Here is a 27433-nt window from a genome sequence, read left to right as displayed (position 1 = left end):
CTTGAAAGGTCTGTTGACTGCAGGGCTCTGGCAACCAAAAACAAGTGAGAAAAGGCTTTGAGAAGTGAAGTGCACAGGTCACTTTGACAGCTGTGGGCCATTAATGCCCCAATTGTTCAGTGAGGTCACCTGTGTGACAGCAACAAGCATGGCGGGTGAATGGAGTTTGCAAACCTTCTTTCAGGGCAAGGAGAGAGGTCAAACACGACAGAACCTCCTAGCGCTTGTCCAGGGGCTCTTGCCTGAGGACTGAGAAAGGAGGCCCCTCACCATTAGCAAAGGCCCAAGGGCTCCTCAGTGAAGCTGAAGTGTTTCAGCTCCAGATATGAGACTTTCATCAAGAGCTTAGGAAAATTCCCATGGGCCACACAAGCATTACTCGGAGAACTAAATATGAAACAAATTGCAAGTGACCACAGACTGCTGGGCAGGCAGTGGGAACTCATACTGAGCTCTCACCTGTCAGTTCGCAGTATTCTGTGGGCTAGGAAGAATATGAGCTGAAATAGAGCAGAAACGGACAGTCTCTCCGATCCCATGGCTTAATTTATTGAATAGGGGAAATAAGCCTTGGGAGAGAGATAGATCCGCTCCTAACAATTTAACCATTAATAAAGCCCTGCTATAAATGGAACTCAGGAGAGAAGGTAGCACAGCAGAGGGCAAAGGAGTGGGCCCCATTAAACAAAATAGGTCAGGCAGGGAGAGAGTCGTCATGTCTCCTGACTAGTTACGGTGATCAGAGATGACAGGCCTTGTCGTTTTTTAACTGATAGAAAAGGAATAGAGAATAAAGATCAGGTTTCTTTCTTGTTGTTGTCTTTCTTAGAAGATAGCCATTTCAAAGAGGATCCTGAAGAGAAAAGAACTGATAATATTGATCAGTTCTGAGTTTTGTGCTTAAAAATCTGTGTGTGTGTGTGTGTGTGTGTGTGTGTCTATGTGTGTGTGTGTGTGTGTGTGTGTGTGTGTGTGTGTGTGTGTTTCAGAGACATAGTTTTTACAGAAAAAAATTCTATGATTCTCCTAGGGAGTCCCTGTGGCCAGATCACTATCCTTTATCTGGGATTAATGAAATCCAAACTCCTAAGGAGGGTGTTCTTGCCATTGGTTTGATTGTTGGTGATAGTCTCTGCTTTTTTCTTATTTTTTGTTTTCTTTTTCTTGTTCTTGTTCTAGTTTCACCCTCAGAAATCAAAAGAAAGAGCCGGGAAACATCACAATATGGGAACAAGCCGAGGAGAGAGAACAGCATGCAAAAGGTAAAAGTTATCCCTCAAACACTGGATTTTCAGTTCTCTTCTGGATTTGCCTTCCGTTAGAGGTTCTGCTTTTTTCTCCTTCCTTCTGGAGCATTTCCTCCCTAATGACTCAAGGAAGTGAAGAAAAACCTTTCCTGAGTGCTTGTAATATACACTTTGCTTATACGTTGTCTGGTTTCTGAAGGCTTCCTCTGTTAAAAACATCAGGGAAACTGGCTTCACATTTGGAAATAATCTTTCTAATCTTCCAAAGATAAACAACATTTGCTGTTTTAAATAAATACAAGAAATTGTGGGTGGTAAGGATCAGTGGGGTTGAAAGAAAAACAAATATTGAAATGTTAAGGCTATGTGACTTTGGGCAAACCTCACTTCTCTGGACCTCAGTGTTCTCATTGGTTTTTAAAAAAAGGATGCTATTGCAGGCATCCTCCCAAATGGCCCCCCAGTGAATCTTGCCTCCTGTATTCATACCCTTGTGTAGTCCCGTCCAATACCAAACAGGACTGATGAGGGTAATCAATAGCATATTACAGAAATGACAGAATGTAACTTCTAAGGCTAGGTCATAAAAGCCACTGCAGATACAGATACCTTGCTCTCTCTTGGATCACTTACTCTGGGGGAAGCCAGCCACCATCTTGTGAGGGCACGCAAGCAGCCCAGTGGTGAGGTCCACATGGGAAGGCACCAAGGCCTCCTGATAACAGTCATCACCCATTAACCAGTGGCATGAGTGCACCATCTTGAAAGTGGATCTTTCAGTCTTAGTCAAGGCTTTAGAGGACTGTAGTCCCAGCTGACATTTTGACTGCAACCTCATGAGGGACCCCAGGCCGGAACCACCCAGCTCAGCCACTTCTAAATCTCTGACCCACAGAAACTGAGATAATATTTATTATTGTTTTAAGCTGCTGGGTTTGGGATAATTTGTTATGCAGCAATAGATAATACAGTTGCTCAGTAGCCAAATTGTGGAAAGAGCCCAAATGTCCATCAACTGATGAATGGATAAAGAAGAATTCATATATATCTACAATGGAATACTACTCAGCCATCAAAAAGTATGAAATCTTGCCATTTGCAATGACGTGGATGGAGCTAGGGAGTATTACGCTAAGCGAAATAAGTCAGTCAGAAAAATACAGATACCATATGATTTCACTCATATGTGGAATTTAAGAAACAAAACAAACAAACATAGGGGGAAAAAAGAGAGAGGCAAACCAAAAAACAGACTCTTAACTATAGAGAACAAACTGATGGTTAGCAGAGGGGAGGTGGGCGGGGGGATGAGTGAAACAGGTGATGGGGATTAAGGAGGGCACTTGTCTTGATGAGCACCGGGTGATGTATGGAAGTGATGAATCACTAAATTCTACTCCTGAAATGAATATTGCACTGTATGTTAACTAGCTGGAATTTAAATAAAAACATATATATATATATATATATATATATATATATATATATGTAATACAGTTGCTATAAGCCAAGTCCAGCTCTTATATTTTATGTGTCAATGAATAGTTGTTATTTGTGGGAAGCACAAAAAATGGCACTTATGTCAAAAACCATATCCTTAGCCACAGGATAGGAACATACTGCTTCGGGCATTTTTGAAATGGTGAGTAGCCAGACATTAGAGATCTGGCATCCTGAGAACTCATGGGTTCAGTTTTGTGGGAGCAGGCCAACATAACTGACTGATCTTGAACCAAAGCTTACAGTGCAACAGTTCAGCATTCAGTGATTAGTGCCTTGCACATCATACCAAAAACATAACCCCCTTGTATTATGTTTACACTCAGAGACTGAACAAGTTAAAAGAAATGCCAATGGAATGGGACTTACTTGGACTCTCCTCTTAATGAGTCACTCCAAAGGGTGCAACTGGGATTATTTGGAGAGAACAGCAGCCTGGCAGTTTTTAGAGTGAGATGGATTGGGACAGGGCTTAAAAGTTGCTGAATTCATAGTGAAACCCAAGTGACTCTCCAGAGTAGGGGACATATCTGGAAAGCAGGGAGTATAGAGAGGACCTACTAGGCTGGGTTGGACTAAGTGACACTGATGGTCCCCTGACCTACGAGAATATGGCTGGCTAAACACACATCACAACACTGACAAGGCACAACACACTCACTAGAGGGGACCAGAGTGTCTTCAATATGGCTATTGTTCTGGAGTCAATGGCATTCTGGATAACACTATCTCTTCCCCATGTCCTACCCCAAACAGAAGCTGTGGTCGCCATTGGATCACCCTATGAATAAGTGTACATCTATGCTCCATGCCTTTCCAAGAATGCTTGGCTATTTCCCACATTTAGGGACTTTCATCCTAGCAACCTTGACATTCAACCAAAGAAATACTTTCCTAAGCAAGAAATATTTCATTTTGGTTTGTCCTGAGAAGAACTGAGAAACATTCTGTAAATCAGTCCTTCTGACCCAAGCTGCACGCTGGACGAACCTTAGGGGCTTGTGAAATATCCTTCTCCTTCTAAGAGTTAAATTGGTCAGAGGTGGGGCTCAGACAAGTCCAGGTGATCCTAGGGTACAGCCCACACTGAGGATCTCAGGTCTAACTATATCCAGCAGTTCACTGCTGCCTGACTCTAAGACTACGATAACTAGAATAAAAACAAGTGGTTCCCACCCAAAGCCCAAGGCCAGGCCACTCAACTGTTCAGAAACTGGCTTCAGTTCTTACGTCATAATATTTGAGAAAAGCTATACTGACTGTCAGTCAACCAAGTAGCTGTGATCCTGGTCGTGTTTTGCGTTGGACTTGAAAAGTGTTCAAATTTAGAACCTCTTTTGTGTTTTCCTTCCACTTCCTGGACATCCCTAAGTATGCTTGATGAAGATTATCAAACGCGGCTTTTTGGTCTCTGCATATATTTGAAACATGGCAAGGCCTTCCTTGGAAATATTTCTATAGAGATTGGAAAAATGATTTTTCTTCTTTCTTCCCAATCATTGCATCTGGGGATCTCTTTGTAGTATTTCTTATAACTGCATGTAAATCTAGAATTATCTCACAATAAAAAGTTTTAAAAGAAAACCAAACGGTAGGCAGGATTTTGCCTGTGGGCCCTACTTTGCCAACCCTTGGATTGTAACAGTGTTGAATCTTGATGCCACTGGCAGAATTCCTCCATCTGTTATATTAGGAGTGTCCTTCTGAATTTACACAGCACATTTCACCTCCATGGAGCTTAGCCTATCTGGTACATAGTGAGTCAACCTGGGGTAATGGGTTAAGAGCCAGACAGCCTGGTTTGAATCCTGTTTGCCCCATTATCTAGTTGGGCTACTTTGGGGGAAGTCACATAACCTGTCTTTGCCTCAGGTTTGTCACCTGTAAAATGGAGCTCTTATGTATACTAACTCATTTAAGAATCACAAGGTAAAATACTTGGCACGGTGCCTGACCCTCAGAAGCACTATTGTAAGCATTAAAGATTGTTGCTTCATTGATGCTTTGTGAATCTGAATTTCAGCAAATAAGTTTGACCAATTTGCTCACTATACCTTTGGATACTAGCTATAAAACTGTGGACCCGATGATGGGCTAGAGATTTCCAATGTCCAGACCTAAACAATCTAAATTAGTGGCACTAGGTCAGTGGTTCTCAAAGTGTGGTCTTCAAGCCAGCAGCAGCAGCCCACAGGAACTTGTCAGAAATGCAGATTCTCGTACCCACCCTAGACCTACTGAATCAGAAACTCTGGGGGTGGGGCCCAGCAGTCTGAGTTTCAGGAAGCCCTCCATGTGAAGCCGACACAGCATGAGAAAGTTTGAGAACCACTGCTGGAGGCCAATCTAAAGGGTTTCCATTGCCACAGCCCACAGGATGCTGTCCTTGGTGCTGCCTTGTCCCCCTCTCTCCTCGAGATCTCAGTTAAAGAAAGGGATAACCTTGCTTCTTAAATTGGCGGGTCAGATACGCAAAGCCAGCACCGGGGATAACGGCACCACTGGATGCTAGAATACGGACCTGAAATGAGGTCAGTCGGCTGGGAGTGCCAGCCGAACTTCACAAAGGCGTTTTAATTTTTAATAGAGATAGCTATATTTTCACCCATCACAAGTTTCTAACTCAAGTTTCTTGGCATTTTAACTCCTACATGTTCGGTGAAGCTGTCAGTGGTGACGTGGGTCCAGGCACTGTGTTCCTAGTTAGCACCGTGGCCAGCACGGCGAGATCGCAGCGGGTTGACCTCGAGTGCGGGAGCAAAGCCTGGCCTGCAACCTCTTGGCATTTCGTAATTTGATCACCTCGTGAGAAAGGGTGCCACCCAGGAGGGACAATTGAGTCTGGAGTCAATTGTGGAAGACTGGCAGTGAGATGGTGAGGAGGTTCAGGGGCACACTGGCATTTGCCTTCTGTGCTGCTCTCCATACTCTCTCAGCGATTTTGTCTTCTCTGAACCACGAGCTCTTCTACCCATGTACGGGGAGTCCCTGCCAGCCAGGGGCTCTGAAACCAGCTGGGTTGGTGGTGTGGCCCATTCCTGGCAGTGGAAGCAGGTCTATAATTGGCCCATAATTGAATTGGATTTGGCTCAGAATGATTCCCAGGCTCTCTCTCCCCTGACAGATAACCAGCAGTAAACTTCATATATGATTCTGCAGGGAATCCAGGATGCCATTTCTTGGCTGTTGGTGACAATGGAGAGCTTTCCAAGAGAGTTTACCTTTAGGGTGATTATTTCGGGGTTTCTTAAACTGGAGTCTTCCCCAGGGGCAATTGTTTGCCACCTGGTCTTTCTGAAATGAAGACATTTCAGCCTGATTTTCAAATCTGGGATCAAATCTGTGTGTGTGTGTGTGTGTGTGTGTGTGTGTGTGTGTGTGTGTGTGTGTGTTGTATGTTTTTATGCATACAATATGGGGTGCCTGGCTGGCTCAGTCAGTAGAGCGTGTGGCTCTTGGTCTCAGAGTCATGAGTTCAAGCCCCACATTGGGCGTGTAGCCTACTTTTAAAAAATGAAATAAATAAAATGAAAGATACAATATGAGTTTTTAAAATGAGGCAGCAAGAAAACCGTAAATAGAGATGAAAGTTCAGATAGTACATTTCCTTTGAGTTATAGCTATAGATAGAAATGGATAGATTAATTCTAGCTATCTTTTCATGTCTATGAGAAAAATCCTCCTGGGTATAAACAGAGCCATTACCTATTCAGTTCTGGCCCATGGCGCGGGCAGTAACTGACTCTTCTTTGGCACCTGCTGGAGACTGTGTGGTGATCCTACTTTTCTGATTAAAAGAGATCACACCCATTTTTAAAGATGCACTTAGCTAGGCTTGATTAATAGTCTTAAAATGAACTTTCTCTGGAAGGAGATGATGACACATCCCACAGTCTTCCAACCTGTGTGAAGTTGGAAGTCACCTTAGAAGGACCTGCAAATTCAGTGCCCTGCCTGTCTCACAAACCATTGTGAGGCTCAAACGAGAACATGGAAGTACTCTGGAATTCTTAAAGTCAAATGCAAGGGCTTGTTAATATTATTGCTACTATTAGCCTCTCGCTAAAAGATGTGATTTCGTTTTTGCCATAAAGCTCCAAATAAGCCTCTGTTTCCTCGTTGCCTGGCTCCTGATGCCCCCTAAGTGGTCTGTTCACAGTGGCTGAGCTGCCATGTTGTTTGGCACCTGTGTTTATTAATGTCTGCCTACTTGTTTCACTCTCACTGCAAAGTCGACATTACTTAATGATCAAGTTAAGTAACATCAGAAAGAGGGAGAAAACACTCCTGGAGAGTAATAAGAGGTGTAAGTTGGATGTGAATGGGGCATAAGCCAGGACAGGATGTCACAGAGAAGACACCCAGGGCACTTTCTGGATGTTTAGATTGATATGGATCTTGTTTTTGTTTCTAGACCAGACTCCAATAGTACCTAGTCTGTGCACCAAAGATTCCTAAAAAGATGAGACGCCTCTTTTTGGCCATCAAGCCCGTTCAAAATGCTCAGTAAAATGTGGTCTCAAATGCATTGTTTCCCTTTTCCTTGATAGTAGAATGGCAGCTTGACCTTCCAAATATTTCTTAAACTGATTTTCTTGGGGGGAAAGTCTGAGATTACAAACCAGATGTATTTGCTGCTTAAAAATGGTCGGAGGGTGGAAATCCCTTGAAGTCTCCAAAACAAAATGAAATGGCTCGAGTGAAATGTTTGTAATTTTAGTGTCGAGACAAGGGCTTTGGAAACTGGAGGTGCTGCAGGTTTTGAAAAATGGGACTGCAGCGCCTCCTCCAGGAGAAGGAGCGTACGTGCAGCTTAGAAATCATCTGAACTGGCTCAAGCTCAGATGGTGCAGGGTAGGTGGAGGCTGAGACAGAGAGCCTCTCGGAGGCTTACAGTGCTTCAGTGAGCTCCTATTAGTCACAGACAACTAATAGGATTTCATTTTCAGTGAGCTCTTTCGTATTCCCTGGGAAAAGATGCAGAGCTACTCTTTAGAGAGTATGTCATTTAAAAAGCAACCAACCGATTCCTGCCCTTGGTAGAAAGGGGCAGAGGACAGAGGGTATAGGCAAGATCAAGATGTGGGGCCAACAAAGGGAATGAACACTTTCTGGGTCCTGGTTCACGCCAGGTGCCCCATCTGAGTCAACTCCGTGTCTTTATGGTTTCCTCTCAAGATTGGTATTATCACTCCTATTTATAGATGTGGCTCAGAGTGAGCAGCAACTTGCCCAAGGTCACAGAGTCACTACGTGATATAGCTGGAAGCAGAGCGCAGGTGTGCTCGACTCTAGCACATCCAGTGCCCAATGGTGACATGCTGTCGTCAGTAATCATAGCTACCACTGGGCTGAGGACTTCATACACACCGTGCAATTCAGTGTTTCTCAACCTCGGCGTGACTGATACTTCTTGTGGGGAGCTGTCCCGGGGAGTATTGTGGGATGGTTAGTGATCCCTGGCCTCAACCCACGAGATGCCAATAGTATGTCCCCTGAGGTGTGACAACCAAACACTTCTCCAAACATTGCAAAAGGTCCGTTAGGGTAGGGAGCAAAATCACCCCTGTGAGGTAGCTATTTTTCCTCGTTTTTCAGACAAAGACACGGAGCAATTATGCCAAATCACAGACCGAGGGAATAGCAAAGCCGGGGCCTCGACCTACACCCGAATCACATCTAAAGTGTTTGCTCTTCAACCTTCTTTCAGTAGAGTATCTGTTTTCCAACCTCCTCTCTAGAATCTTCATCACCTACATCCAAAGGCTGTGTCTTGTTTCTTCATTCGTACTGCAGCCTTGATGTGCTCAGGTCCCCTCTCTCATCCTCACCCACCTGCACCGTGAGCTCCCGGAGGGGCCCTGCCCCGTAGCACTGCCTGGCCTCTGACGTAGCACTGCCTGGCCTCTGACGTAGCACTGCCTGGCCTCTAGTAGCTGTGCCGGTGTTCGCTTACCCAACGAGTAAATGATTCCAGTACGTTACGCCTTCCCATTGAAATCATTCATGCCGCTAACTTGCATTATGAAGCAAAAGGTTAATCCAGCTAAAGTAAATTCCAAGTAGTGCATGTACAAAATGATTAAAAGATGAAACGTAATTGAGTCTGACTAAACGGACGTTTGAGCACTCAGAATTTAATAAACCTGTTTGGTAAGTTCTCAAGAATTAATCATTAGCTCTGGAACTACAGGGCAGCCATGATTCCTATCATCTGTGTCCAAAATTGGGGGCGAGGCGCGAGCGAGGCACCGCCACGTGTGTATTCCTTGTTAAGGATTAGCTGTGCCTGCTCGGCATCAGGGCAGGCCTTCTAGGGAGGGAGGAAGAGCCACTGTCCTTTCTACAGAAGGCATCCATGACTTGGGGGCAGTGGGACCCGCTTGCTTTCTGCTGTTTTTCCAGCAGTCAAGATGAATTGTTCCAAGCAGCCTTTCGCCACTTGCCTGGACGAAAGTGACTCCAATCTGTCAACCGCTTAATCGAAATTTCCCTCCGTGAGAAGCCAATTGACCGACACTGCCTGGGATGAAAGCATCCACCACCTCGCCATCTGCTTAAAGCCCTAAACCGGAGGCTGTGGAGTGATCAGTTCACAGGCAGGGAGCGGTGGCGAGGGAGTACAAGGGAAATGTGCAAGTCTTGATTTGCTCCTCGTGATTCCTTCTCCTTCTCAAATGCCACAGCGTGTGGAGGGAGTTAAAACGAGCAGTGTTGTCACGATGCAGTCGAGCCTGATTAGACAGCCTGGAATTCACTTCCCCAGTTTTTCTGTGTGGGCTGCACACAGCAGGAGAGCGAAGGAGAGAGAAAAGCCTTCACAGGGAGGAGGGGTAGGAGCCGGCTGCCTCCTGATGACACAGAGACTCCTGCCAAGCCCTCGCTCATCCCCAGAGTGGAGCGAAGGCGGCCTCTGCAGAGGCCTGGGGCTCCTCTGCTGCCGTTTTGTCAGCACCGAGCCAGCTCCCTGTCATCCCCAGCACAGCCACTGTCGCTGCCTGCCGTCCCATCCCCTTCTCCTTTCCTTCCTTCCCTTCCCTTCCTTTGCCTTTCTCTCGGTCCTTCTCTCTTTCATGCTCCCTCTGATATTCACGGACATTAACCCTCTTTTTCAAGACCTTTAAAAAGAGCACATTATTTGTGCTTCCGGGCCGCTTTCTGCACATTCACCTGAAGCCGGGTAGACAGTCTGATTCGTATTTGAGTCTACGACACTGATAGCCTCCGCACTTGGCACATGCTTTGTGCTTAATGAATGCTTGTTGAATGAATGAATGCACGCATGAATGAACAAACGAACAAACGAACGAATGAATGAAGCAACATGTCAGAGTTATAGTGTCACCTCTTTGTGAAGGTGACAGTTTCTGCAGTCTCTTTAGCCTTTGCTTGTTTTACTCCGACCTAACACAGTGAAATATTTGCAAAGCCTGGAAGATACAACTAAGAGAACATGTTAAAAGAATGCAGTGGGTGACCGTGATTAAAATGAGTGGCTGCGGAGTATGACAGATGACCGTTTGCATCTCACCTCTGTGGCTTACAAGCGGGGTGACCCTGGTCAAGTTCGTAAAGTCTCTTAGCCTTCTTTCCCCGATAAGTGGCCGGGCAGCATCGTATGTACCCCACATAGTCGGCGCGAGGAGTGGATGAGATAATGTAGTGACGCGCAAGCCGTGGCATTCGGCACCCCCTGAGCACACACTACATCTACTAATGCTAGTGAGGGCGATAGAAATGATGACGTTGACGGTGCTGATGATTACAAATGCTTAAAAGACTCGATGAGCTGCTAAGATAATCTACTGCTTTCCGATACATTTAAGATGAAAAAATAACCTACAAAAATAGTTGTGTTTAAGGCCTAGTAGTATAACTCGGGAATATTCCATATATACCATACACCAAAAATACATGTAGTTACCAGCTGACAAAAGAATCCTATTTAAGAGGGTTTTATTTTTATTCCTAAGTCTCTGATGACTGTAAAGAGATAATAAATACTGGGCCATTAATTATTATTATTTTTATTAATGTTTTAATTTCTCTAAAATACAACGCACCGATTGTTTGGAAAGGTAAGTTTGCAAAAAGTCGGTCCCGACGTCAACATTTAAGCGAGGTAAATCAGGGTTACTTACTCTCAGCACTACTAACATTTGGGACTAGATCATTCGTTGTTTGGGGCTGGGGAGAGGGGCCTGTGCTGGGCATTGTGGGACATTTCCTAGCATCCCTGGTGTCTTCGCACTAGGTGACCGTAGCAGCCCATACCCACACCTCCTCCCAGTTGTGACAACTCAAGCTGTCTGCAGACTTTGCTGCCCCCCTCCAGTCCCCAAACTACTGAGATGGGGTCATGAGTTCCCTGTGTTGCAAGCAGGCCAAGTTGTCACCATCCCTTAGCCCATGGAAATCTACGTGCCAGTGTCCAAGGCTCTACAGTGTTGGGTCCTGAGTCACCTCGGCCTTCTACCAAGCGGCCTGGAGCAGATGTGCTTCTCTGCTCTCAGGTCTACTCCCCAAACGCTCTCTCCCCAATTCCAGCTCCCTCCCACCGGCAAGAGCGTGCACACAAACACACACACATGCACACACACACACACACACACACACACACAAGAGGCCCTCCAGATCTCTGTTTTAATAGAACCCCTCCGGATAGCTTCTGTGTGTTTGCTGAGGAGAGCCTCTTAAAGCAACTGCCACAATCAGCTTAAAGGCTTCTTATGTTCACCCTCAAGAGCACTTTGCACCCACACTGTTTATAACCAGGGCCTAGAATAATAGCTTTGCTGGTCAGGAAAACAAATGAATAAAACCTTGGTGCAGTTCAGAACCACAGCAGAACTCATCTTTATCCTAACCAAGTGGGGAGCAAAAGAAAAAAAAAAAAAAAAGAACTTCACAGATCAAAAGAAATATGGCTTCACTAGAGAGTGAAAAAAATCTCAGGATAAAGCCTTTTCCTTCCAAGAAAGTGAATAGAGCTTCTGTAATTGAGTCAAAGCGGGGAGCATTTTAAAACTGAACACAAAAAATTTCCAGCAAATCACAGAGAAGATATTTGGAGAAGTTTTTTTTTCTTTTTTTTTTAAATTTAGTTCTGTATACAACAATAAATCAGTCCTTTGTCTTCTGGAAAAGGGAAAAGGTTATGAAATCATGATAAGCCAAACACTATGAGAAATAAATCATCTTAATTCTGAAGGCCACAAAGCAGCATAAAAAATATTCTTATGGGAAAATGTAGTGTGGAAAAAGCAAGATATGAAATCGTACATGTGCTGTGAATGATGTTATGTAAGAAAAAGTAAAAGCAGAACAGGTTCCCATCTTTGCATAACTACCCTGTCCCAGGTGCCATGCCCACATATACTTTCTTAAATCTATACATCTCCCTGATCCTTCACAACTACCCAATGAGGAAGACGCCATTTTCTGCTTTTTATGAAATGAGGGAATAGAGACCCTGAGCTCAAAATTGCAAAGGTAGAAGGTAATGAGACCAAACCTTCCATGACCCGATGGCCCCAAATCCCATATTGTTGGCAACTTTGTTGTACTGTATCCAACATGTAAACTCAGAGGAAAATCCTGGAAGGGGAGTTATCAAATTAGTATTATGCTAAAATGGTGATCTTATGGGTGATTATTTTGTATTTACCACCTTCTGTTTTGTTGTTATGGTATTTATACAAATCGATTTTTAAAGCGTACTACATCTTACCATTTGAAAAGAAAGATATTTCCATGTACACACCAATTTAATCATCTGTCACATATGTAGATATCAGTTAAGTTTAAGATAATCAAGGGCATGTTTTCCCAAAATGGAGCTGCTAATATTGATTTGACTGGTTGGTTACTGATTTGAGATCTTTCTTCTTTAACGTAAGTGTTTAGAACTATAAATTTCCCTCTCAGCCCTGCTTTTGCTGCATCCCACAAGTATATTATATTTTTGGTTTTGTTTGTCTCAGAGAATTTTCTAATTTCCCATGTGATTTCTTCTTTGACTCGTTGGTCATTCAGGAGTATGTTATTTAAGCTCCACAACTTGTGGATTTCCCAAACTTCCTTCTGTTACTGATTTCTAATTCCATTCCACTGTGCTCTGAGAACAGACTTTGCGTGATTTCATTCCTTTTAAACTTACTGAGGGACTTGCTTTATGGCCTAACCTGTGGCCTCTCCTAGACAATGTGGCATGTGCACTTTAGAAGAATGTGTCCTCTTCTGTTGTTGGGTGGAATGTTCTCTAGATGTCTGTTAGGTCTAGTTGGTTTATAGTATTATTCAAGTCTTCTATTTCTGCTGTAGACTGAATGCTTATGTCCACCCAAATTCATATGGTGAACTGGTAATCCCAATGTGATGGCATCTGGAGGTGGGGCCTTCGGGAGGTGACCAAGTCATGAGGGTGGAGCCCTCTTGAATGGGATTAGTGCCCTTAAAAAAGAGACCCCAAATGGGAGGGATGGGGTGGCTGGGTGATAGACATTGGGGAGGACATGTGCTATGGTGAGCGCTGTAAATTATGTAAGACTGTTGAATCACAGATCTGTACCTCTGAAACAAATAATACATTATATGTTAAAAAAAAAAAAAAGAAGATAGCAGGAGGGGAAGAATGAAGGGGGGGAAATCGGAGGGGGAGACGAACCATGAGAGACTATGGACTCTGAAAAATAAACTGAAGGTTCTAGAGGGGAGGGGGTTGGGGGGATGGGTTAGCCTGGTGATGGGTATTAAAGAGGGCACGTATTGAATGGAGCACTGGGTGTTATACGCAAACAATGACTCATGGAACACTACATCAAAAACTAATGATGTAATGTATGGTGATTAACATAACATAATAATAATAAAAAAAAAGAAAGAAAAAAAAAAGAGACCCCAGAGAGCTCCCTTATCCCTTCCACTGTGTGAGGATCCAGGGAGAAAATGGCCATCTATAAACCAGGAAGCAGGGCCTCATCAGACCGTGAATCTGCCGGCATCTCGATCTTAGACTTCCCAATTTCCAGAGGTGTGAAAAATAAATTTCTGTTATTTATAAGCCCCGCAGTCTATGGTATCCCATAATTGCATCCCCAGAAGACTAAGGCAGTTTCCTTTTTGATCTTCTGTCTACTTCTATCTACTGTTGAAAGTGGGGTATTGAAATCTCCTGTTATTATTGTTGAACTGTCTATCTCTCCTTTCAGTTCCATCAGTTTCTGCATCGTGTACTTTAGGGGTCTGTTGTTAGGTACTAAATGCACTTTTCATCAAATGTCTGGGTACATCAATTTGCCCTCCTGCCAACACTCTCAAAATTAGCCCTTGAATCAGTAGGAACAACGGTGATGCATAATACTTAACATTTAAGAGTAATGAACACCTTATGTTCTCTTCTAGCAGAAATGACATCTCCTTGGATGAATGGTTGGTAAATATGTCTTATCTGGACCTAGATGGTCTTTGAAAAATAAAGCCAAATAACTCTTGATAATTAAATTACTTTCTTCTGGTTTTACATGTTTTTCTCCCCTTCAAAGACTATGAGCCAAAGTTGACATCTTCCCTAATTTTTCAGTTTCCCAGAGGAATAATGAAGTTATAATCAATGAATTCAAGTCAAATTTCTGAGCCCTTTACTGATCATGGTCAACAAGGTTACTTTCAGACCTTGCAAGAAAAGCTAGTCTTGCTTTTAAGTAGTAATCTCCCTGAGAATACAAGGACTTGGGAAGTCTACAAGAACACGCATTTCTAGGGGCCACCAGAGTTGCTATGGTCACAGCACCAGTAACATTCTACAGACATGCCTTGTGTGCTCGTGATCTATCAGGTGTTCCCCCCCACACCTTTAAGAAGCTTTATCCTGGCATCATGAAGAAGGTATAAACAAGGAAACCAATATACCACTCTGGTAGTATTGTGACGGCATAAACAGAAGATGCTAGGGGTGGGGCAGAATGTTCGAGGCATACCCCCTCTATCAGGGCTTTATAATGGTTCTTTTCGAACCACAAAATCCAGAAGCAAGGCTGGTTGGCTGACTTGGGGTATGGGATAGAGGCCAACTCGAGATCATGGGACTGTGTATGGCTACACAGGCATTGCAGATCATTGGAACTCACTCTCACTGCCTTACCACAGTGTTTCTCAAGAGAATGGTCCAATGCCCACTGGTTGACCTCAAAAGTCTTCCTGATGCAAAAATGCAAGTGCTTTCTTCAGTTCTTTTTTTTCCATTTTTTAAATTTAAATTCAATTAATTAACATATAATGTATTATTAGTTTCAGAGGTAAAGGTCAGCGATTCATTAGTCTTCTTTAATACCCAGTGCTCATTACATCAGGTGCCCTCCTTCATGCACATCACCCAGTTACCTCATCCCCCACCCCCTTCCCTTCCAGCAACCTTCAGTTTGTTTCCTAGAGATAAGAGTCTCTTATGGTTTGTCTCCCTCTCTGATGCTTTCCTCAGTTCTTAACGGCAAATGGGGATTAAGTCCATAGATTTTCACTTACATGCATGACCAAAAGCTATTGAGTTATTAAGAATCACTAAATTTCACATCTTTCTAAAAGCCTGGTGTAGTAAGTGAGCATGAAATCTGGCTGCCACACAACATGTGGTCAGGCCGCAATGTCCACCACAGAGAGGGATAATTCCTGCAACCTCAGAACGAGTTTCTTTCTACGGCTTCATGGGTCCCAGGACTTTTGATTGCTGCTCTTTGTGCTCATTAACATAATTGTAGACTTATTCTTAGGATTTACCTTTGTTAATCATTTTGTTTGTAACTGCTGCATGGCTACCACTTTGATACTTATTTTGTTCCTCTCCAATTCTTTGTTATCACTGAGTTCTTTTACTGCTGGAAAAAAGAGAAGAGATGATGGTGTGGGACGGTTGTAGGATCTTGTTTTGTTCTGCTCCAGAAGTTTAAGGATATTGCCCTAGAGGAACGGTTTGATCTCACTAGGCTTGTCTATTAATCATGTTCTGGACATTCAATACGTCCAGAAGCTAATTCTGAGCCTCTGTTAAACTATTCCATTCCCACCACCTCCTTCAAATTGTCCCTGAACCAAAATCATCACGAGTTTCCCCTCTCATACATCATAACATTGGTTATCTTTACTACCTACTTAGGGGGTCATAAACAGCCATTAGATATCTTGAATCGCTGAGCTGCTGTCTAATTCTTTTTTTTAAGATTTTATTTATTTACTTGAGAGAGAGAAAGGGAGAAGTAGACTCCCCACTGAGCAAGGAGCCTGACGTGGAGCTCCATCCCAGGACTCTGAGATGATGACCTGAGCAGAAGGCAGATGGTTAATCAACTGAGCCACCCAGGTGCTCCCGCTCTCTAATTCTTGAATTGCCTTTTGAAGTATTTTGTCTTTCCACCAAGATCGAAGTATCCTGAGAGCGGAGACCAAGTATGACATCTATATATCTTAGCACAGAATGAAGAAAATGCCCGTGGTACAGAAACTAGTCATAGAGGTTCTTTACAGGGCCCCTGTGGTCTGATCTGAGGATTGAGAGGGAGCAGAAATGGACACACAGTGCTGGACACCAGCCCTGAATAGTCCTCTGGGTTCTCCAGATCCCTGTCTATGAAGTCTGAGGTGGAATCTGCTGTAGCTACAAGCAAACAAGCCGATGGTGTCTTCTGACTGTAGACACGGGGGATTCCTGCTCAAGCAGCAAACAGCAGGTGCAGGAGTGTTGGAGGGCTCTTAGTTTTCAGACATTGCCTCTGGTTCTGTCTCTTCATCTGGCCTTGTTTAATGCCCTTACCAGCCTGGATTGGGGTCCCGTTTGGGATACTCCAGTGTCTCTTGGTCTTGACTCAGTACGTGCTGTCCTTGTGTAGCCTGGCTCTGGTTCCCGGTTGGGTCCAGGCCCTAAGTCCTTTGCCAAAAGCCATGATTCCTGATCCCTAACTGGCTAGTCACTGTCCTTTTTGGTTCCTATCCCATAATGTTTTAAACCGATTTCCATGAACAATTCTAGCCATGGCACAGGGCATGGAAAGAATCTGAAATCCCACTTAAAAGGAGTCACTGATCTCAGCTGGAAGGACATGCTGGTCCATCTTATATGTTAACGTATTGTAGTAGTTATAACCTGGACTTTGAGCCTTGGGTCGCGTGGTGTTCACAGTGTTTGATACTATGGACTTACTCAAACTTCAGACAACAATCTGTTTGATCAAATCATTGAACAGGACATGGTGAGGGTAGGTGACAAAGTGGTGGCCCAAGAAGGAAGAAATCAATCCAACCAGTAAGGGGCTAAATGATGGCTGGTCCAGGATATTTACTGCTTATGAGTCCAGTGAATTGATCAATGTTAAAAAAATGCTCTCCCTCTGTGACCACAAACCATGACCATGGAAGTCTCAAAATCTGACATAATTGCAGGAGAAGAATTGATAGGTCAAAAGCAAACCAGACTAATACCTCTCCTATGAGAAATAAAGATCATTCCTTGGCTTAAAACAACGACGGTGCTCATTTGGAATTTGGATCAATTACCCTGACAAGGAGCACCTGGGTGGCTCAGTCATTAAGCGGCTGCCTTCAGCTCAGGTCATGATCACAGGGTCCTGGGATTGAGCCCCGCATCGGGCTCCCTGCTCAGCAGAGATCCTGCTTCTCCCTCTCCCTCTGCCTGCCTGCCGCTCCCCCTGCTTGTGCTCTCTCTCTCTATGTCAAATAAATAAATAAAATCTTTTTTAAAAAAGTTAAAAAAAATTACCCTGACAATGTAGGTTTTCACATTCCTGTAAGAATAAGGAAAAACAGGCCTCTCTGAGTGGTTTTGCCTTATTAGAATTTGTTCAGGAAAGAAGAATCATTAAAGTCTTCCCTGAGAAAATGAAGTAACAAAAACTTGTCCTGGATATTCTGGTAACTTTTTGATATTTTATCGAGTTGATATCGTTCCCCGTTCCTGTAATCACTGCCAGAGAACACTACAAGATCCTCTCTGAGCTCATTTTATTTATTTTTTTTACAGATAAACAGTGATTTATTTTATTTTATTTTATTATGTTATGTTAATCACCATACATTACATCATTAGTTTTTGATGTAGTGTTCCATGATTCATTGTTTGCGTATAACACCCAGTGCTCCATGCAATACGTGCCCTCCTTAATACCCATCACCAGGCTAACCCATCCCCCCACCCCCCTCCCCTCTAGAACCCTCAGTTTGTTTCCTGGAGTCCATAGTCTCTCATGGTTCATCTCCCCCTCCAATTTCCCCCCCTTCATTTTTCCCTTCCTACTATCTTTTTTTTTTTTTTACATATAATGTATTATTTGTTTCAGAGGTACAGGTCTGTGATTCATCGGTCTTAACACAATTCACAGCACTCACCATAGCACATACCCTCCCCAATGTCTATCACCCAGCCACCCCATCCCTCCCACCCCCACCCCTCCAGCAACCCTCAGTTTGTTTCCTGAGATTAAGAATTTCTCATATCAGTGAGATCATATGATACATGTCTTTCTCTGATTGACATATTTAGCTTGGCATAATACCCTCTAGTTCCATCCATGTCGTTGCAAATGGCAAGATTTCAATTTTTTGATGGCTGCATAATATTCCATTGTATATATATACCACTTCTTCTTTATCCATTCATCTGTTGATGGACATCTTGGCTCTTTCCATAGTTTGGCTATTGTGGACATTGCTGCTATAAACATTGGGAGTGCACGTACCCCTTCGGATCCCTACATTTGTATCTTTGGGGTAAATACCCAGTAGTGCAATTGCTGGGCCATACGGTAGCTCTATTTTCAACTTTTTGAGGAACCTCCATACTGTTTTCCAGAGTGGCTGTACCAGCTTGTATTCCCACCAACAGTGTAGGAGGGTTTCCCTTTCTCTGAGCTCATTTTAAATCAGCATTCCTTTGAATCTTCAAAACCAAGTTCTTCTGAAACTGTAACTGGGGTTAAATTTAGGTCGACACAGATTTCATAAAAGCAAAATCCTTTAAAGTTTACATTAAAGTTTCATGTGTCTAACTGGCCTTGTTTGGGTGATGGTAATAAATATTACAAAACATTAATTTCTTCCCTGGGCTTTCTCACAAGAAAGTTCTGCGGCTTCGTCCCAAGCCTATTGGAGTATTTCATCTCAGCTGGGCTATATAAGCAGGACTGAGTGTCATGATACTCCTCATCAACTTGTTTCATTCTGTCATAAATAATAACAAGTGTGGGGGCGCCCAGGTGGCTCAGTCGGTTAAGCTTCTGCCTTCGGCTCAGGTCATGATCCCAGGGTCCTGGGATCGAGCCCCACATCGGGCTCCCTCTCAGCGGGAAGCCTGCTTCTCCCTCTCCCTCTGCCTGCCTGCCTGCCTGCCTGCTTGTGATCTCTCTCTCTTTCTCTCTCTCTGTCAAATAAATAAATAAATAAATATTTTTTTAAAAAAAACTTAATAATAACAAGTGTGTCTAGCCACACTTCAGGTCAGTTCCTGCTGGCGTCACTTTGTCCCCAACCAGGTTCCTGGGATTCATTCTAGAGTCAGAGACTCCACAGTATTTTATCCTGACTCCTTTGTTATTTTATGTAACTGTGCTGCAAACACCAGATACTGTTGTGTTATTTTAATTCAAAACAGCTCCTCTTTCTCTGTGCTATAAAGAAATCTTTTCCTCAGAACTAACTTGCAAATGTCTTGGTAAGCCAGCATAAGCATGACACAAGGAACATCGCCACTACACTTGGGATTATCTCAGAGAACATTCTGTTCTTCGTTATGTCTACAGGAGAAGGCGTGGCAGGGCTCCAGTGCTGTGCTTGCCTCGACCTACATAGTCAGAGGATTTCACCCTGACACCTATAGGAAGAGTGCAATCCCTCCGTAAGGTGCGTAAGGTGCGGTAGGAGGAAGGGATGAAGCGGAGTAGGAAGCTGAGTGACAGCACTAACTTTGAAGTCACACGCCCTCTTGAGGATGCACGACAGATGGGGAAAACCAGTGCTCCTGTAAAAGTCCTCTCAAGAATGGGAGCAGTAAGTGGGTATCATAAGGCTTAACAGAAACAGTGGATACGAGGCTCTTCACACAGTATCTGGCATATGGTATATAATTAACAAATGTTTCTAGTGCTCAGCACATAGCGGATGCTCAGTAAATATCAGTTGAAGAAATGAGCACGTTGATGAACAAACGAATGAATGGGCAGTCAGCCAGGTAAATACCTGTTTTATGTTACCAATATAGATTCCTCTCTTCTAAATTTAAACGTCTGCTTAAGAAATGGAATCAACTGTGCATGGTGGGATTCAGTAATGTTGGATAAAATAGATTTGCTCTCAGGGTCCCACAGGAGAGTTGGAAAGGACAGGCCAATTCCACATGCCCCCTGCTGGCAGAATTCGCACACGTCAGGTCTGCAGATGGAGGTCAGGGCTGAGCCCTCACCAGAGGGTCATCATTGAACAGATCCAATAACAATGAAAATAAGGTCACAGGTCCTGCCTGCACTGCCTCCTCGGGAGGGTGGCAGGTACAGTTTTGAGCCTGCCCTTCCTTCGTGCACATTCTCAGTCATCACTGTGTCCGCATGGTCTGCTTTGCACACACCCGCGTTACTCGTCTCAAGGCCTGACCTGGTCTCTACCCCCTTTACACTTCGAGACTTCCTCAGCACCTTGCTCCGATGAGCCTCTCCTCAGGACTAGCTCATCACTCTTTGTGGCATCGGGGTGAGGAAACTGAGGCATGGAATGACAGAGGCCCTCTCCCTGGACCCCAAGATGAAAAGCTCCTCAGGGCCCCCTCCCAAGCATCTTCCTTCTCTCAACCCTGTCCTCCCCCAACTAAGAAGGTGAGCAGAAAGGGGTTGGCAGGCAAACATCCTCGATGGCTCTCTGGCTGGTTTTGAAATATGACAGGCCCCAAAGCTCGGCTTTACCAGAAAACCTTTGCACCAGAAAAACTGGTCTAAAGTGAAGGCCCTGGTACTTAATGAATGCTTCCGGAATTCCAGACTCCTTCTATGGAAGGCTTCCTTAATCCATTTTATAGCGGTCTTTTTAAGTGGAAGGAAATAATTTTTCACTCACCTCCCTTCTTCCAACTACTGCTCAGCTTTGGGGACATACTTCAGTTCACTTTTAATATTCTGGATCTCTGAAAGATTGACCGCAGGTCCCAGAGGTTTCTTCGCTCCTGGCATTGGCTTCTTCTCCTCATCCGAGGTGGGAGGAACACCCTGAAGGGAAAGAAAAGAAAAAAGGGATCAGCTCACTGAAGAAGGCATTTGGTCTCTGTCAAAGTGTGATTCTAGCTGCGTCACTTCTTCCTGTGCTACTGAGACACCCCCAGAGCTTCCAGAAGATCTGAAGTTTGTAGACAAATATGGAATAAAGTTGGAAGAAGAAAACAAGTCATCTTCACGTGACTTAGAAAACACAAGAGTAGTCAGCGTCTGATAACTAACAAAAATTAGACTAGTTAGGACTTGTGTTTCCAAGAGAAGCACCTTACGAGAGCGAATTTAATTTGGCCTCTTACGATCCTAATATGCCTGAACAGCAGAGATTTGTAGAATGTTAGTGCACAGTTGGCTCTAACAGTGACTTAGTCCAGAAGCCTAAAATTCTTTTGTTTGGGGTGCACAGTAGCTGCCAGACTTTGTTCCAACATCTCCGGGAAGCATAAACAAACGGATATTGACATACGCAAAAACTTCTCGAATGTGGGTGGCGTGAGATGGAGCCACAGAGGAGGCCCAGTTCTCCCTCCCGGCTTTGGGAACTATTTTCTTTTTTTTTTTTTCAAGATTTTATTTATTTATTTGACAGAGAGAGAGAGAGACAGCGAGAGAGGGAACACAAGCAGGGGGAGTGGGGGAGGGAGAAGCAGGCTTCCCGCGAAGCAGGGAGCCCGATGCGGGGCTCGATCCCAGGACCCTGGGATCATGACCCGAGCCGAAGGCAGACGCTCAACGACTGAGCCACCCAGGCGCCCCTGGGAACGATTTTCAACTTCCTATTATCTAATGTTTTTATGCTGTTGCAGCTTTAGGGCAGGACCACATCCTATACTTTCTTTGCGGCTCCTCCGATGCCTGGTTCAGACGTGCGCACTTGTCCAATGCTGTTCAGCTGATTGATCCCAAGAATGTACCATAATGACAAATACACGCCTCTGTGTACATACGCCAACCAGACCCATTAACAGTGACTATAGACAGTAACAGTAACAGAGATCAGTTGCTGTGTGTGGAGCTTAGAACACCTAAGCCATTACTACAGAAGAAAACTGCCTATTAACTCTTTCCTCCTCTGCTAGAGGTGGGATACTCTGCAGCCCCAAAGGAAGGTGTTGGAGGAACATTTGGTCACCGTGGCAGCCACAAGAGCACGCCTCCCTGATCAGTTTTCTCCTGGGAGGGTAATTAAATGACCCCAGCTGCTTTGCTCTGCAACCCGTCCATCAGCACGCTGAGGTCACACTTCCCACAGCTGCTCCTGCCCAATGACTGAGTGTCACAGGATCCTAAGGCCGGCCCGTGCCTGGGAGACAAGAGACTCCTGGGGAGGAACTTGGGCTCGAGAATTTTCCTTAGAACTGCAGCGAGGCCTAAGAGGTTTCGCCCCGGCCCTCTGTCGCACTCTTCTTCACCCACATCACAGGTCTAACCACCCTCCCATTTTTCCTTAAAAGTGGTTTCGCCAATAAATATTTTGCACGTCTAAGCCTGTCGTTGTGTCGGCTTCTTGGAGGACCCAAACTAACAGTCGCAGTGTGGGACTGCCAGGGCTTCATCTGCTCGGCCAACAACTGAGTGAACCAGTACAGCTCCGGGGAAAAGGAGGAAGAAAACACATGTTTGGGCGCCTGGGTGGCTCAGTCGTTAAGCGTCTGCCTTCAGCTCAGGTCATGATCCCGGGGTCCTGGGATTGAGCCCCGCATCCAGCTCCCTGCTCAGCGGAGAGCCTGCTTCTCCTTCTCCTTCTGCCTGCAGCTCTGCCTACTTGTGCTCTCTCTCTATCTCTCTGCCAAATAAATAAATAAAATCTTTAAAAAAAAAAAAGAAAAGAAAGGAAAACACACGTTTGCCTCTGGTTCAAGCCCTAAGGCCCATACTTGTTGCCGGCCTAACCAGGCAGCCTTGTGACTTGGGTATTAAAGCTAATGCTGGGCTTTGCCCCCATCTGGCTCCTATGTCTAGTTCTCAAACTGTCTAGAACCTAAAGGAGAAGGGAAGAAACTGTTCAAGATTCCCACCCTCTAACCAATTATTTGGTAGAGGGGCGTTTTTTATAGAATTGCCTGTTTGAGGGGTGAGGTGAAATATAAAATACTGAGGTGCTGTTCTTCTACTAAGGGCTAATGGTTTTTCCTATAGTCATTTTCTTTGAATCTTGGCGCAGTACTGATGAAAGAGCTAACGTGTCTCCCACACAAAATGATAAAGTAATTCAGTGTAGACTGTACCTGTTGTAAATATCTGGAAAATATTGTTTCCTTAGGCCAACGTACATACAGAGCCATAGGATCGGCTTCCTTTTATCATGCACACACACTCATCATTTATAAATGCAGATTTAGAAGCAATCATTAAAACGATTAAACATCCACTTGGAGGACCAGGTATTCGAAAATGTTCTTTCCTAGGCTTTTGGAAAGAGGTTTAAAACAAGGCTATAAATTGGGTTTGTTTTAATATGTGTAGCAGTGAAATGAAAAATGTTTCCTCACTTATGAATGTTCTCATGGTTGTTAGGTGGGTAGATCTTAATAAAGAAGCATGAAGAAGAAAAATGTTTCTAATTCCTTCTGTTAAGTTCCTGGGTACGTCACATTCACTGTGTTTGTAATATCAAAATGTGCTATTTTGGCACATTGAATGTGTAGAGCCAATGTGTGTTGCTACGCGTCTACGTGCAAAGACTCATTATGTGAACATACACGGATAGAGGATGATAATATTTAATATTAGGCCCTTTCAAGTTATTAAAACCTCAATACGCTGTGTTTTTTTTATAAGGTAAGACTTTTAGCAGTTGATTTGGCACAGTCACATATAATGGAAATTATAAGTGGATATTTTCAATCAGTAGACATGACATTGACTCAGGAAGGGGTTAATGGTGGGGCATTTCTTAAACGAATCTTCTCTCGTCTTTTAAAAAAATGGGAATCGGATTCCATTTCTTCTAAAATTTATTATAAGAATTATTAGAAATAAAGGCATGAGTAAGCAGGGCTCCAGATGGCCCCGTTTGGCTAATACAGAGTACTTTTTTTTCTTCTGTACATACATATTTGAATTGAGAAGGGACATGGAAGACGTTCTTTGGTTGAAATAAAGAGAGCTGGAGAAAGGGCTTATCAGCCCCAGCACCTTTACCTGTTTCGGGAATGGCTGTTGTCAAGGGAAGCGTCCCCGTGGGGGGTAACAGAGTATTCGTAAAATTTGGCAAAATGGTGAACTGTTTTCCTGCTGTCTCACCTTCATGTCCCCCTTTACTACTCGGCGCCCTGTTGAGTTTTCCCCTAACCACACCTCTGTGGGGTGATAGAGTCTGCTGTACTCGTGCGCGCTCAGACACTGAGGACTTAGCAGTAACAGTACGCACTTACACTGCTAGCTGTTCCAAGTTACACGTGCCAACTCATGTAATCCTCACGCCAGCCCTATAAACCTGCTACTATTATCCCCGTTTTATAGCTGAGGAAACTGAGGCCCAAGGCAGGGAGGGAAGGAGTAAGAGACTTGCCCCTGGCCTCACAGCTAGGAAAGAGTGGGACCGGAATTAAATAGTGTGTCTGCATCTTGTGAAGGGACAAGATGGAGAGGGAAATAATCAACAGAAAGTCCCAACATGCTATTTTCTGGCTTCATAACGATGGAATTACGGTCAAAAGAGAGATTTGGGAGGCAGAGTGGAGGCTTGTCAATACCCTTCAAGTCACTTCAAGCAAGCAGCTGCCTTGTCTCATCCAAAAGGTGGGCCCTGCTTGTAAGGATTTGGCTGTAAGGCCTCTGTGTCGGGCACATGCCAAACTCTGGCTGGGCTGAGCAGACGGAGGGTGGGCTCCAGCTCTGTGAGCAGAACAAAGGGCTTACTGAGACCATAGGTGGGCTGGAGACCCAGCCAGTGCTCCCAGGCCTGGTCAGACGGCCACAGGCTGATCCTGGCTTCCTGCTGGAGTACATCCTCTTCAAGTATGAGATAGTGTCAGGATTGAGATGGGGGAGCTACTGGCTGTGATCGAGGTGGCCTGTTATGTTCAGGGATGGTATGTTATGATCTCCATTTTATACCGTGATTATCTTCACGCAAGGCTAGGCAACAAATACCAAAACTAGGTACGTAAGCAATTCCAGGTTTGCAAACTAGACAATTTTTTTGAAGTGTGGCTGTAGAATTTATTTTTATTTCAGATTCCATTTTCCCCTCCAAACTATGGAACAAAAGGTGGCAAACCCACAAAATCCTACTTAACGCATCTTGTAGCCAAGCCAGGCTGCCTAACTGCTCCCCTTGCAATGCTGTTTCCATGAGAAACTTACTCCAAGGTCCAACCTAGACCTTGAGTCATTAGATCCTACCCCTACCTAAGACCCCACGAGTCCCGAGAGCTCATTTCTGCTCAGACAGTAATGGAATACCACACTCAGCTCCACCCTCCCAGCCCATGAGCCCCATGCAAAAGGTATAGCTCAGTTCAAGAAACACTCCTGGGGTCTCTGGGTCTCTGTGGCTACCTCACTCCCTCCATCCTGTGAAGAATATTGATTAGCCAGTTGTACATGTGACTTATCATAAAGTAGGTGTTCACAAACAGGGTATATCAGTTCTTGTCTATTTTAGAATGTGCTGGAACTGTCAGACAAGAGTGAGAGCAACGTGATTTCCCAACCCCCTAACTGGGACACTTATGAGGAGGAAAGTACCAGTTGTACAGAGAAGAACTGAGGGTCATCTGTACCACAGAGGGAAGATGAGATGCAAGCCTCCAAAACAACTGTTAACGTCCGTCAGTTTAGTGAGAAAACTGGGTCAAGCTACCTTTTGACCGACGGCCATGGTAGTGACACACACGGCTTAATTAATAATTACAGATAAATGGAGGTGTGGGAAGAATTTCCCTGTCCTCTCTTCAACCTCCCCATGCCTTCTTCTTACAACGCGCCAAGTAATAGGCCTCGGAGTCCTTCATGAAAATTGGATAATTAGATCAATTGATGAACAATCATTTACTGAACGCTTGCTAGGCTATGCCATGTCCGTTATATCGCCGACTCCTCTCAGCAACCCTCTGAAGAAAAGAGTGGATCGTATTTGGCAGACGTAGACTCAGAAATGCTTGACCAAAGTCCCAAAGGGAGGGCTCATGATCAGGAGTGAACTGGATAGCCAAGTATGTAGCGTCACAGTTTGAGATTATATACCAGAAACGCAGGGTAGTGCTGGGTCTTTTCAACTTGTGCATTCAAAATTTTTATTCATCAAAGGTGACTTAGTGGCAGAAATTCCAAAACTTGGTGGTGTCACTCAAATACTTCATCTCCTTCTTTGAAAAATTATCTTCCTATTGATAAGAGGCTGGAATTACTAACTTAGGACCATGTCAGTAATTATTTACAGGGAAGAAGAGGTTAGACGAGGGACAACCGAAGTTTTATTAGGAAACTTTGAAATGGTGATAGGTGTTCTTTGGGGGCAAATATCAAAAAGGTCACCTACAAAAGTTACAAGAAAAGAGTGCCTTTTTAAAAAGATGAAATACAATTGGCTATGCCCTGTGGCCTTGTTTAATTCCATTTTCCATGTCTTGTGCGAATGACATGGTCCAAAACTTGAATTTTTTTTTCCAGAACCGGACCTTCCAGTTTTCATCAGAAAAGTCACAGTTGGTGAAGGAATCCAGACATTTGGGGGGGGGGCACCCTTCTCTATTTAATGCACTTACTCATTTTAGCCTCCATTTCAGCCAAACGGGCATATGAATTTGGAAGAGGTAAAGGATTAGAGGGAGGAAAAGAAGACAGAAATTGATCGGCTCCTTTGCAAAGTCCTCTTTTCAAAGGAAATACCCAGAGATTGGGGCTTTTTGTTTGAATCCACAAGTAATTTAACATGCTTATTACCTGAGCTCCCACTGGGGTTTGTCACTCATCAGAAGTTGTACTAAAGACATCCTGCTCGGTTCAGTATAAGCTCCGAGGGAAACCTTACCGAGCTAGTGACTGTGGCCAGACCGAGAGCATTTGAGAGGCTATTCGCCCCCAACACACACACACACACTCTCACTCAGTCAACAAACTGCATGTTAAACTCAGCATCTTCAAGTAACTGTGGCAGGCGCTTAAAGAGCTGAAGGGAAGTGAGGAGCAGTGTGTTTCATGGCTAAGTGAGCAAGACAGTCAAAGAAATGTAGACACTATGTGGTGACTCCTTGCCCCACATCCATTCCTGCCTCCCTTGTCCTGGGGAGCCGACCCTCGCCTTGCCTTTGTCCCCGCTCTAGTCAGGAGTCTGGAGGGGAAAGACAGGGCTGAGCTCTGCCAGCTAAGTTTTCCTCACCTCCTCCGCTTCCGGAGTACACTCTTTTCTTCTGGGGGGTTGCCCAGCTCCCGGCCGAAAGGCTCCCATTGGGATGTTGATATTTGCCTAAAAGAAAAAAG

The 27433-nt window shown here is 44.3% G+C and overlaps 2 protein-coding genes across 3 annotated transcripts in view; one reads left to right on the top strand and one right to left on the bottom strand.

Annotated features, from left to right (window-relative positions):
- Window positions 1–27433, top strand: part of LOC118548244 (membrane-bound transcription factor site-2 protease) — a 192796-nt gene that overhangs the window by 31043 nt on the left and 134320 nt on the right. The window contains exon 2 of the mRNA XM_078064468.1: window positions 1180–1262. Coding sequence (XP_077920594.1) covers window positions 1254–1262 — 9 coding nt within the window. The 5' untranslated portion in view covers window positions 1180–1253. The remainder of the gene's footprint in view (window positions 1–1179; window positions 1263–27433) is intronic.
- The window catches only part of SMPX (small muscle protein X-linked), a 56297-nt gene that overhangs the window by 12846 nt on the left and 16018 nt on the right, over window positions 1–27433 (bottom strand). For both annotated transcript variants that reach the window (XM_078064472.1, XM_078064473.1), the window contains exons 3-4: window positions 27333–27419; window positions 20853–21001 (exon numbers count right to left, since the gene is read on the bottom strand). In XM_078064472.1, coding sequence (XP_077920598.1) covers window positions 20867–21001; window positions 27333–27419 — 222 coding nt within the window. In that variant the 3' untranslated portion in view covers window positions 20853–20866. The remainder of the gene's footprint in view (window positions 1–20852; window positions 21002–27332; window positions 27420–27433) is intronic.

This window comes from Halichoerus grypus, chromosome X (assembly GCF_964656455.1).
Source record: "Halichoerus grypus chromosome X, mHalGry1.hap1.1, whole genome shotgun sequence".
Lineage (NCBI taxonomy): Eukaryota > Metazoa > Chordata > Mammalia > Carnivora > Phocidae > Halichoerus > Halichoerus grypus.
Note: the sequence above shows the minus strand (reverse complement) of the source record. Positions and strands in the feature narration are given on the sequence as shown.